Here is a 12,807-nt window from a genome sequence, read left to right as displayed (position 1 = left end):
CACGGATATTGCACTTTTTGAAATATGCAAAGATAAGCATATAATAGTGCATTTTTTGCATTCTATTATAATTTACACAAAGTGTAACTGAAATAAACTATTTCTTTAAGAAGATAGAAAATAAAAAAACTTGCACACAACTTTGCACTCAAATTGCATTTTATCGTAATGTGTAAAAATAATCATATAATCATGAAATTTGGGCACACATCATATATTATTTTTATGTATATAATTACACTCAGCCAAAAACCAACAAAAATGAAAAATAAGCAATAAAGGAAAGAAAAAAGAAAAAACTTTCGGAACTTGCACACAATTTGCACTGATATTGCACTTTTTGAAATATGCAAAGAATAAGCATATAATAGTGCATTTTTCGCATTCTATTATAATTTACACAGTGTAACTGTAATAATCTATTTCTTTAAGAAGAAAGAAAATAAAAAAAATGTGCACAACTTTGCACTCAAATTGCACTTTATCATAATATGCAAAAATAATTATATAATCATGAAATTTGGGAACATATTATATATTATTTGTATGCATATAATTACACTCTGCCAAAAACCCACAAAAACAAAAAATAACCAATAAAGGAAAGAAAAAAAGGAAAACTTTGAAAACTTGCACACCATTTGCACTAATATTGCACTTTTTGAAATATGCAAAGAATAAGCATATAATAGTGCATTTCTCGCATTCTACTATAATTTACACATAGTGTAACTGAAATAATGTATTTCCATTAAGAAGAAAGGAAAAAAAACTTGTGCACAACTATGCATCAAAATTGCACTTTTATCATAATATGCAGAAATAATCATATAATCATGAAATTTTGGCACATATTATATAATATTTATATGTATATAATTATACTCAGGCAGTAACCCACAAAAAACCAATAAAGGAAGGAAAATATGAAAAAGAAAAATGCATAGAAGCAGAAAACAAAAAATAAAAACATGAGAAATTTGCACACAATTTATTCAGAAATTGCATTTTTTTATAATATACAAGAATAAGTATGTAATATCAGAATTCTCACAAAACAGAAAGTTTCCTAAGAAAGAATGAATTAGTGACATTGGTATTACCATTAAAAAAAAGAAAGAAACACTAAATCAAAAACAAAATAATGAAGTTTTGTAAGAAAAAATGAATTAATGGTTTTGGTAATACCCTTCAACAAATATGAAATAAATACTATAACAAAATCAAAATAATGAAGTTTTCTAAGTAAGAATGAGTTAGTTGCATTGATATTACCCTTTAAGAAGAAAGAAATTATAAAGTAATCAAACAATAACAAAATTTACACACAATATATACAAGTGCTTTCAATAGTATGCAAGAATATGCATATGGTAGTGGAATTTTCACAGAAAATACAATTATAATGAAACCGTACTATTTTAATAGTATGTAAAAAATAAGCACAGAATAGTGAATTTTTCACAGAATTACGATTTATACACATATTATAAATTAGTTACGTGTATATATTTTGTATTCAAAGTATACCCATAAAAACCGATAAAAAAACAGGAGCAAATACACACACAAACAGCCTAATAAGAAAACACGTAACGGGCTTCAGCCCAACAATCAAAATATGTCCAGCCCAATACAGGACAGCACGCACAACAAGAAAAAAAGAACTAACACGCATCTTGGAGCAGCAATCAACGGTTAAAAAATCGACTGACCCAAAATGTAAAAGTCAGTTAGCTGACATGTAGCTAAAGTGAGATACTTGTGCTGAATAAATACTTGTACTACTTGAAATTTTGGCGTTGTGAGGGTGGAGGAGCAGCCACGGCAGTGTTCTTGTCTAGTACTCTTCTGGTCATGTTTGCACTTGCGATTTTTGTCATAGAAAAGTGATCTCGTCCATCTCATTAATATGAATGCGATTGTGTCACAAAAGTCGCCGAGTGGCTGACAAGCATTATCATACATTTTTTTAATTTGTTTGGATAGCAAATCCATCTTTCTCCACATCCACCCTCGCCACTTCTCCAAGCCAATCATACCACGAGCCGTTCCTCCGTCGCCCCTGCGCGGATGACCGAGGGGCTCCAACCCTAGCCGCCGGGCCACCCCTCTTTCCCCTCCCTTCTCTCCGTCGCCGCCGGTGGTCGGCGCCGGGCATAGCCTGTGTGTGCGATGGCGGCGGCGGAGGCACTCCTCCCTCTTGCGGGTCATATGGTGACACGGGGCTCCCTGGCTCGAGGTGTGATCCCAACCATAGCTGGCCAAATGGGCAGGCCCGGCACAGCCGACCGATTCTAATTGTGTCTGGCCCGGCCCGGCCCACCGAGGCACGATTATTATATGGGTTGTGCCGTGTCGGCCCACGTGCTGCAGCCCGCAGCCCAGGCACGGCCCAGCTGCTAATCGAGCCGGCCCACCGGCACGCCAGGCCCACTAGTCTGCCTACTATTTTGGCACACTGGACGTTTTTAGCCTATTTTTACCTGTTCGGCCATATAGAGATATATATAAAAATATGTAATCAGGTCGTGCCGTGTCGGCCCGCGTGCTCAGCCTAGCAGCCCAAGCACGGCTCAGGGCGTGCCGCGTGCCGAGCCCAGCCCGTTTAGCCCGTGTTCTGCCTGGCCCACGGCTGGCCATGCTAGGCGTGCTCACGGGGCGGCCTGGTTGCCCCGACCCATTTGGCCAACTATAATCCCAATGGTGGTTGTGGTGGCAGTGTTGGCACCGCTTCTCCCGATCCAGGGCGGACGACCTTGGATCCGGGGTGGCGGCCCCTAAGATGGCCTTCCTGTCCGGTGGTGCGGCGGGGAGAGTGGGCTGTCGGGGATCGGGTCGGGTGGCCGGCAATCCACCGACAGGTTGACGTCGCGACATGTTGCCTCGGCGGCCGACGTCGTTGAGCTGCTTTCTCCTACAATCCTTGCTTCATGCTCTCCATCTGAATGGACATGGCCGCGCTGCTTGCCGGTCACCGGATGGGGCGATGATGCTCGAGGGTGCCGTTTCTCTTCCTGGAGACGTCGCCTGGGTCCGCCCCATGTTTTCCCATTCCACGGTCTCTCGGGTGAAAACCCTAGGGCGGCGATGGCGCTCATGGCGTCGTGTCCTTCTTGAAGGCGCCATCGTGAGAGGTAAGTGGTCGTGAGCACGGCTTGGGTTCGTAGGCAGTTGCAGTTGGCGTGCCCCTCTTCCTCTGGGGGGCATATGCTTTGGGGGAAACCCTAAATCTGGGTCTCTTAGATCAGATGATGACGAAAACTATGGTGCCGTTTCCCCTCCTAAGGGCATCGTTTTGGAGCAGGTGCTGATTGGAAGGGCCCAAAGGCTGAGCAAGGTTTCATCTTCCGCATTGATGATAGTGGATCTCGGTGGCGTGGCGTAGTGGAGTCTTGGTGTCCGATGCGGGTTGACAGACTCGTGCAGGAGGAAGGCGTTGTCTGGCATCGTGATGACGTCGACGGCAGGCCCGGCAAGGTTGATGCGTCAGGTCATGTTCTAAAGATGGATAGGTGAAAGATGGCGGCGAGCGCCTCCGAGAGTGCGCCGGATCGGTGTGTGCCCCAAACCCAACATTGTAGCTTGGTTTAGGGCCTTCGACTTTAGATGTTAGGCTTTGGTGTGAAGTCTGTTTGGACAGGGTGGATCTGGGGCTCGCGGTCGCTGTGCGGCGGTAACACGGCAGGGCGGCCCTTTTATAGCCAAGCAGGGCAGGCGCGGGGAGGGGAGGGGACGGGAAGGTGGGCGGCGTCAAACGCCATAATATCACCTCGGGACCGGCGAGACTAGTTGCCATTGATGAGCCTCGGGGGCGGTGAGTGGCGTCTTGCAGGCGGGAACCGCCCACCCACACGCCACGCTGCGGTCAGCCCTGACCGTGGCCGGTCAAATTGGGGCGACACATCGCATCACGTAGGCTCGACGAGGTGGTCCCCCGCCAAGCGGCGATCCCGTGATGTCTCGGCTCGGCTTGTGCCGCCACGGCTTGGTGCGGCTCGTCCTGCAGCCCCGTATACACGGGCGCGCGGGGGTATCGGCGTGGATGGGGGGAGGGGGTAGTCTTTTTAAATAAGACCATCATGCCCCTGGTAACGAAGGGGTATGAGCTAATCTCAACCCTTGATGTGTTAGGGCGGAGGGGAGGAGGTGTACCGAAGCAGAAGTGAGAGTCAAAACCATATTTGATACTTGGCACAAGAGTACCTTCCATAGATATTTCTGCAAAAATGCAAGTTTTCTTCACTCGTGACTACACCTGTGCAGTCAAATTGCACTTTGCACACATCCACACAAAATTCAGTGCAAACCCAAAACAAAAGAGAAATCATTAAAGCTAATCTCTCATTACTGGTAGAACACACGCTCTGCAATCCACTCCTATGAACATGTAGTGCCATCCAAACACAAACCTATTTGCTTCCTGTGTACCTATTTATAGCTTCTGTCACTCTTCTCTATCTACATGGCAAAGTGCTTATGCTCAGTGTCTGATACGGCCAGGGTTTGGGTTGCCAACGAAGTAGGCAAGAACCCCTACCAAGGGAGCATTGATGTACGTAGTCGGTTCAGATTTCCTGTAATCAGCGCGGTCGTCCCCATAAGCATCATCCTCCCCTGGCCCGCCGACGATGGCGCCGACCAACGGGTTAGGGTTCGGGCTAGACGAGTCGTAGTAAGGCGTGCCGTCTTTGCACGCCATGCGCTCCGGGTGGTCCTTGATCGACGGCAGAGATGACCCTCGGTGGTGGATCCGCTGAGGATACCGGTCGCCGTACCCGACCATGTACGACATTTTCATCGGGTTGTCTCCTAGCAGATAATCTATCTGAAAACCGGCAATGCAGGTGAAGTTAGAAAGTTCAGTGTTCAAGTTCAACCAGTCAATGTGGTGAAGTTAGAATGCTATACCTGTTTTTTGGCCTGAAGCCGGAGGGTGTCTGGACCGACTGAAATGTCGCCGCAGTTGACAGTGTGAGAGGACTTCGTGAGGTACTTGGCGTAGGTCAGGAGCAGGAAGGAAATGGAGGTGACATGCTGCATGTTGCTGCCTCCAGGCTTGTAGATCATGCCGCCGGGCGTGTACTGGATGTGCGGCGACGACGACTCCGGGATGAGCGTGCAGATGAAGCTGTCCGCGGACTCCTTGTAGGACTGCATGGACAGCGCCTCGCCTTCTATGAATTCCTGCAAAGTGCAGACCAAACCAGTCACTCATGTGTTATGTTAATTTGGTAGCAGAGGTTGTGTTCAGAAATGAAACAAGGTTGATGGGAGCAGTTTCTGAACCTTGGATATAAGGACATTGAGGCCGGCGTGCTTGTTGTCCCAACCAAACTCGTTGATGCTGTCCTCTGCTCCGAGGGTCTTGCCGTTGTTCTGGATGTACTCCCGGAATGTGTCGTCCCCGGACGCCCTCCGCAGCCACGCCGCGCCCCACAGCAGCTCATCCTGCCAAGAATGTCAGCTTGATCAGTTCTGGAAGTCACATTGTTGTGAATATTGTGATTTTGGAGTGTGTGAGAACAGAGCTTCTTTTAGGATGAAACATTTGCTTCTACTAGTTCAGAAATGCATGGGCCTATCTGATGATGTAATGTCTGAAGGTGATCAACCTGAATTACTAGACAGTCCAATTCTGGAAGTTCAGAGATAGAAACTTTGATGCTGCTAACGACACAACACTTACTTATGGTGTACTAATACTCTTTTGGCATTTTGAACTGTTATTCTTGTGCTGAATTATGTAAGCTAATGTCTGTTATTTTAGAAAACCCTGATGTCTTGTTATCAGAGGTTCAGAGAACTCTGCAAGTGCAGTGGTAGAAACTGTGTTTTGTTTGCTCTTATAATTCCTTTGTGACTGTCTTTTGTTGCTGTTATTCTGGTGCTAACAAAGCTTAAAAACATTATTAACTTCGCATCAAGGTACCAAAGTAGCAATGCTGCGACACAAAACATTGTAAACCTGCCCTGTTTCTTCTGGTCAGGCAAATGCAACCTGCCCAGAAAAATGGCTACACCTATATGTTAACCTGCCCTGTTTTTCTGTATGACGCATTGCGCCGTGCCTGTCCCCAACTTATATTAGCCTCACTGCAACACGATGTGATCAAGCTCCATCGTTTCTCGTGATCAAGCAGAGGTCAGGTCCTCACGTAGCTGGAGGAGGAAGAGAGGCAAGAGGCTGACCTGGTATCCGTTGAAGTCGCAGTAGAAGGGGCAGCCGCCGGCTCTGAGATCCATGTCGTCGCTGTAGGCGCCCCTGTGCGAGTCGGCGAACTCGAACGCCTTCTTGGCGCTGTCGAGCAGCAGCTCGGCGTACTCCCGGTCGCCGTCGCGGAACACCATGGACGCCGCGGCCAGCGCCGCCGCCGTCTCCCCGGCCACCTCCGACCCCGGCCGCCCCGCGCTGACGTTGTACACCGTGCGCTCCGTGTCCATGTCCTCCGGCCTCTCCCAGCATTCGTGGTCCTTCCACGGGTCCCCCACCTGCATCATACACAATGCCGGTCACTCTCGTGCGCGTACGGCGGCGTGCTCTGCCGCGGCATGGCATTGGGGGTGCAATGTGGGCGGCGTGCGCGCGCGCTTGCCTGCATGAAGATGACGCCGGGGTGGGCGAGGGTCTTGAGGAGGTAGTCGGTGCCCCAGCGCACGGCGTCGGCGGCGTGGCGGCGCTCCTCGCGCGGCATGTCGTCGCCGAACTCGAGGACGCTCCAGGAGAGCATGGTGGTGGTGAAGGCCATGGGGAAGCCGAACTTGACGTTGTCGCCGGCGTCGTAGTACCCGCCCTCCAGGTCGACCCCGGCGCCCGCCGCCCTGCCGTCCGACACGCCGGAGTCGCCCCGCCACGCCGCGCGCTGGCCCTCCGGCAGCCGCCCGGACCGCTGCCCCTCGAAGAAGAGGATGCACTTGGCCAGCGCGTCGCGGTAGTCGTGCCCGCCCCGCTTCCACGGCCACGACGCCGACGCCGACGCCGAGACGGCGCACAGTGCCACTAGTAGGACGCGCACGCGCAAGTGGTGGGCGGGGACAGAGGCCATTTCGAGCTCACTCACACTCACTCACTCCCTCCCTACTGGACACTAGACCAGGCCGCTCTGCTAGATAGAGCACGTGAATGGCGATCGGTGCATCCTCTCCCCGTATTTGGCGCGTATTTATAGGCCTTCCCCAACGGTGTAAGCCCGCTCGCCCGCTCGTGCCGTCTGCCACTGTGGAGTGACTGACGAAATCTGGGGCGAGGTTTCATCGGAGTAAATTCACGCACGGTGGAAACCGCCGGCGATGAATGCACGCTCATCCGTAGCTCCCAGAGGAATAAATCCATGCCGCATATGTGGATCCATGAATGGGTTGGAGATATACCACTTATACACATAATGCAGCCGACCGAATTTAACGTGGATTGGGAGGGTTAAAGGACAAGGGTGGGGGGTCACGGGAGGGGGTGGTAAGGAGAGGTGAGGCCAAAGTTTTTTTAGGGTTCTTCATGGACGACACGGGCGGACAGCAGCTAGCTCGGTCGCAGCGTGGTCACATGCACCGGTTAAGGAGTGTAGGGCCGGCTCGGCGGTTGGAATCCTACATGGAGTGGAGTGGTGGTATTCCTTTGTGGCTTTTATCGGGTAATATGTTTCATTTTTCATAGGCAGTAGAGCAGGTTGCCAAAAGCCACAAAAGGTCAAAAATAATTAAATCAACTTACACATGAATAAAAACATAATGATAGTTTGTCAACGTCTCTCTGTATGATGTGTTGATGGGAACATGTGCCTAGTAATGCATGGCTCTTAGGGCATCTCCGACGCATTGGTTGCCTTCGCGTTTGTGCTTTTCTTGGAGTCTCTGGGCGTCGTTGTGTCGTCAGACAGATCGGCTCCGAGGGCCATGAGCATGATGGCGTTCGAGCTTGCCTGGCGACGGCTCTTCGCAGTCACTCGGTTGTATCCCCCACGGCCCACAGGGACCGGCGGAGGACGCAAGTGTGGGCGTTTCCTACCGCGAAGGCATTGACCCAAATCCAGTGGTTGATACTGGGCTAGGAGTGGAAGAAGGTGCCTTCCACTCCTCCTACCCGTGGTTGGGTGGCTGTGATGTGAATGTTTGTCGGTGTCTAGGGGCATGGATGCTGGGAAGGCGGCCTCAGATGGTGGTTCATATGATTGGCTCTCAGGCGGGCATCATGACGGTGGCTATGTCTCTTTGTCGTCTGGGCAACGAGGGTGTAACCACTTTCTTTCTTTTCGGATGATACGGTTCTTAACTAGTTCCCATATGTGGATGAATTAATCTTTGATATGTTGTGGCCTCTCTCCTTGTTTTTTTTCTTTTGTTCTCTGTCCACAGCTAGACCACAATATTGACATACAACTATAATCTCTGAGGCAATTAAATATTCCCTCTATCCCATAATATAAGAGTGTTTTTTGACATGGAACGGAGGGAGTAGTACATCACAACTTAGAGATACAACACTCGACAAACAATACATTGTCTTTAAAATCGTCATGGACCAGTGCATTGGAAGAATGGAAGTGCATTGGAAGTGACATTACTTCTATATTAATTACCACTTTCGTAGCTTGGTGAACCAATAGTCTACACTAATGACAAAATTGACACATCACCAGACATAGACATGGTCAAAAAATATGCAATTATGGGACTCGACATTAACTGTGACTCTGAGAGTGGTAAAAATGTGACCAAGTCAGAAATGACATGGCGCCGGGTGACACCACGCAAGAAACGTCTTGCTCAAAGAGAAAAACAAGACATGAATCGAGGCATCATGGATCATGTCGTCGCCATGGGTTGCAACACCCTCCCACAAAAGACAGGCATGGGACCCTACTACCACAGCTGTAAAATGAGTTGTTTAGCTCAACTTCACTTTCTGTACTGATGAATATGTTGTCATGGCAGCAAAAAGGCTATTTTCGCTGCCATTGCAAAGTGCTTGACACAGAGCAGGATGAAGCGTCCATTTTGATTATCTGCTTATACGTTGACCAATTTGCTTTTGTCGTCATGCACATTGCAGTATATTATTCTTATTTACTACCTCCGTCCTAGTTTATTGGTCCCCTTCATATATAGTGTCAAAATTTAACCATAGATTTTAACTAACAAAATGTCAATGCATGTCATAAAAAATTATACAATTTATGACATGCATTGACATTTTATTAGTTAAATCTCTGGTTTTTTTTTTTTGGGAAAATCTCTGGTTAAAATTTGACATTATATACGAAGAGGAATAATAAACCAGGACGGAGGTAGTATGAGCTGATTGCGGTCATGATGTGTTTCAATGGCAAGAGAATCGGAAGCACCGTGACATTGGGCAAGCTACTAGTGGCTTTGTGCTAATGTAAACTGCGTGCATTTTCAGTAGTAGATGTCGTAGATGTCATCATAGGTTCTTTATCTACAAATGGAAAAGAAGCTCGCCCGCGGTCTCTTGTTTTTTTGCTCGATCCGTCGTTACACTTTCCCGCTTCCATCGTCCGCTTCGTTCTCGCCGGATCACGCAAGATCAAGAGTCCACCTCGGACTCCCGCGCCTCCACTCAACCCGCAGCAGCGCCGTTGTCGTGCATCTGCATGCATATCCCCGTGGCGCGTCCCGATCATCCAGCAAGAGGACAACGGAGAGATCCTCCGCGATCCGCGTGAGAGCGGCAGCGTGGCCGGAAAGGGGCGGGACACGCTCGCTCCTCGCCGGAGACACGGGCCAGGCCAGGCCCGGGCGGCGAATGTCGCCGATCGAGCGGCCGGCCGGACAAATGTGGCGTGTTCGCCGACGAAAGCGGGTCGTTGGGATCATGGAATTTGGCCGGCGGGTCGCCTGATCTTCTCCCCGTCCGGACGTCGCCGAGGTGCGCGTGTAAACGGCACGGGGATCGGCGGATTCGGGGCGGATTGGTGGCGATGGCGGCCCTGCCCGGCCCCGTTCGGGGGTGCGGCCGTGCAGGACGCGCCAAAACGCAGCTCGGGGTCGCTTGCACCATGCATGTACATCCACGTCCATATCCACACATGCTGCTTAACTTACTGGCCAGCTACTGGTGGCGTGCTCTGCTGCGACGTGTGGCGCCACTGCTACAAACATTCGCTTTGCTCCCCGTGCATGTCCCGCTGCTGGCTAGCTGCCGCTGCTACCGGGCAAAGGGGTCACATGGTTTGGATGTACTGCCAATCTTCTCCGAAACAAAATAAAAAGGAGGATATCGATCTTCAGGGGCTTCCTCTTTTCCACCTCCTCCTAGTACAACATTTCGAGGTAGATCAGATAAAGATAAAGAGATCAGCAATTCACCATCGATCGATCCCTCCTCGCTCTGTTCCACATACATGCTTCATCGACACATTTCTTCAGAGTTATATTACGTGTCTGTCATGCGTCTGAAACTGGAAGCAGCCACGTACGGAGGTTAACCTGAGTCAGTCTTTTTAGACTAACAGTATGCTGGTAAATTAGCATGGACACAGCATGCTTTTTCTGCTGAGCTACCAGTGACGCTTGGTGCACTGCAGAAAGGCAGGAGGCCGCATTGTTGCCATGGCAGAGAGATAGATCGGTGCACTTTCTCAAGGAAGCACAGAAGAAAAGGGTTGGAGATCGAGACCTGAATTCGTGTGCTCGGTTTTACGGGACATGGTGCGTGGGGACTTTCTTGCTCCTAGGGATCGTCTTTGCGTGCGCGGGTCCAAAGCTTAAGATCCTGCCAGAGCAACACAGACAGAAATAATAAGCCCCGTGAGCCCGTGGGAACTCCTCTTTGGTGGTGAGCCTATAGAGACTTTATTCTTCTTCTTATTATTAGAAAACTTGACCTTATAAGTTAGTACTCACCCATTATACAAAGATGAACTGAAAAAAGACTTGCATCTATTTGATAAAACTTCAACACGAGATGACAGCAATGTGAGATGTTCAACATATCCAATCTGATTGCATAATGACTCATACAAAATTTGTGGACAAATATTAAACCTCCACCGGTTACTCATATACTCTGTCTTTCCCATAAATTGAACCCCTATTTTTTAAATTAAGTTTGATTAAATTAAACGGAATATACTAGTGTTTAGTCTACAAAATGAATGTACTGTGAATACATATTTCATCGCGAATCTATTTATATTTATTTGGTTGCAGATGCTGATTTTTTTTTCTATTATAAACTTGAGCAAACTCAATAAAGCTGGACTTGACCTATTTATGGAAAAGGGGGCACTATATAGGCTCTTAGTAGCATTACTAACTTTATAATGGACATGATCATGCCCCTAGCTAGGCTTGACAAAGCCCGGTCTCAAAATACAAAGCTTGAGTCTAGCCTGGCCTGGCCCAGAACACATGAACATTGCTTTTAAAATTTCATCTATTTTAGAATATAAAATCTAATTTATAACTAATTTTTTATACAATACTGAATTTCATATATTTTAGGCTTTTTGGACTTTTGGGCCTGGCTTCTTGTGGAAAAATTGAGCCCGACTTAGATGTTGTGGTGTCCGGTTGTCCATGGGTGTATCCTACTTGTCGCTCTTTGTGACAAATTGCCGGACAAATACAAAAACGACATGAACCAGCCCGATTAGCGTTAGCATGTGGTTTCCTGTTTTGGGAAGGTTATGGACTTGGTTTTCTTGGTTTTAGGAAGGTTCCAGAAGGTTCTCATTCAATTTTCCAATTTTTTCTGTTGTTTTCCTATTGGTTTTTACCCGTATTTCTCTTCTATTTCTTCCTTCATTTTTTTATTTTTATTTTTATCCCTTTCTGCTTTTTTCCTTTCCTGGTTTATTTTTATTTTTACTTTTACATTTCAAAATTTAGATAATTAAAAAAATTCTTCATAGAATCTAAATAAACTGCACATTCTAAAATAAATTTCACAAATTTCAAAAGAGTTATAAATACTTCCTCAGTTCACTTTTATAAGGAGTTGTAGAGATTTAAGACAGCATGCAAAACAGTTTAATATCAGTTGTCTAAAATGACTTATAAAAGTGAACGGAGTGAGTAATATAAATAATATTTTGTTTAGATGATTACATATTTCAAAGAGTGTTCAAAATTTATGTAAAAAACACAAGTTTAAACTAAAATCACGTTCTAAAACAATGCGAAATTTATAAAATTTTGTGAACAATTTTTTTCATAAAAATTCGGTAGCATTTTTCTTAGGAAAAACCGACTAGAAACAAAAAGAACACATAGAAAGGAAATATGGGCTGGGCAAGGGGAATTCTATAGGCGTTTGCTCGACATCTTTTCGCAGCGAGCGTCCAATAAGAGCTCTTCTATCCATTCCCAATAAGAGCTCTTCTGTCCATGCTTAAAACGTAACCTTTTTTACATAAATAAAAATAAAGTTTAAGTGCTTGCATTTTTTTCGTGTGATATGTTTTCAATAAACTTGTTAGATCTGAGGATAGCCCAGTTTATTTTTCATCTGACCAAAGGGCAGAATTCCACCATAACTACCAGCATCCAGTTGACTCCGGAAAGCATCTATATATCACTTAGAGCAATCCCTATAACATCTCGCCTGCAGTCCCCAGTTAGATTGGCTAGGCCCAACACACGCGTCTATATGGGTCTAACGTCAATTTATGCAAAACTCTTCTAGATTGGCTTTTCTTGCGATTTTTGTGTACCTTGCTCGATTTTTTCCTGGCATTTATTTTTTATTTTATAAAGTGTTCATTACATTTTTTAAATAGCAGTGTAAAAATGATATTAAATATATATCAAAAAATGTTTCTAATGCATATGGAAAATGAACAACGT

General features: G+C 46.8%; 1 protein-coding gene across 1 annotated transcript; it reads right to left on the bottom strand.

Moving 5' to 3' along the window:
* Window positions 1–4,198: 4,198 nt before the first annotated feature.
* LOC125556482 (endoglucanase 23-like) lies at window positions 4,199–7,148 on the bottom strand. Its single transcript, XM_048719210.2, has 5 exons — window positions 6,597–7,148; window positions 6,193–6,492; window positions 5,290–5,451; window positions 4,912–5,187; window positions 4,199–4,828 (listed from the first exon to the last, which is right to left on the bottom strand). Exons 1-5 carry the CDS (start codon window positions 7,044–7,046, stop codon window positions 4,484–4,486), a joined length of 1,533 nt encoding a protein of 510 aa, XP_048575167.1. The 5' UTR covers window positions 7,047–7,148; the 3' UTR covers window positions 4,199–4,483.
* Between the last annotated feature and the right edge of the window lie 5,659 nt (window positions 7,149–12,807).

The sequence above is a fragment of the Triticum urartu genome, chromosome 5A, assembly GCF_056163025.1.
Source record: "Triticum urartu cultivar PI428250 chromosome 5A, HENAU_Tu73, whole genome shotgun sequence".
NCBI lineage: Eukaryota > Viridiplantae > Streptophyta > Magnoliopsida > Poales > Poaceae > Triticum > Triticum urartu.
Note: the sequence above shows the minus strand (reverse complement) of the source record. Positions and strands in the feature narration are given on the sequence as shown.

Coding starts and splice junctions, on each gene's coding strand:
- LOC125556482 (XM_048719210.2), bottom strand. CDS start 7,046: ATGGCCTCTGTCCCCGCCCACCACTTGCGCGTGCGCGTCCTACTAGTG. Junction 5,188..5,289: donor TCAATGTCCTTATATCCAAG/GTTCAGAAACTG, acceptor TGCACTTTGCAG/GAATTCATAGAAGGCGAGGC. Junction 4,829..4,911: donor GGCTTCAGGCCAAAAAACAG/GTATAGCATTCT, acceptor GCCGGTTTTCAG/ATAGATTATCTGCTAGGAGA.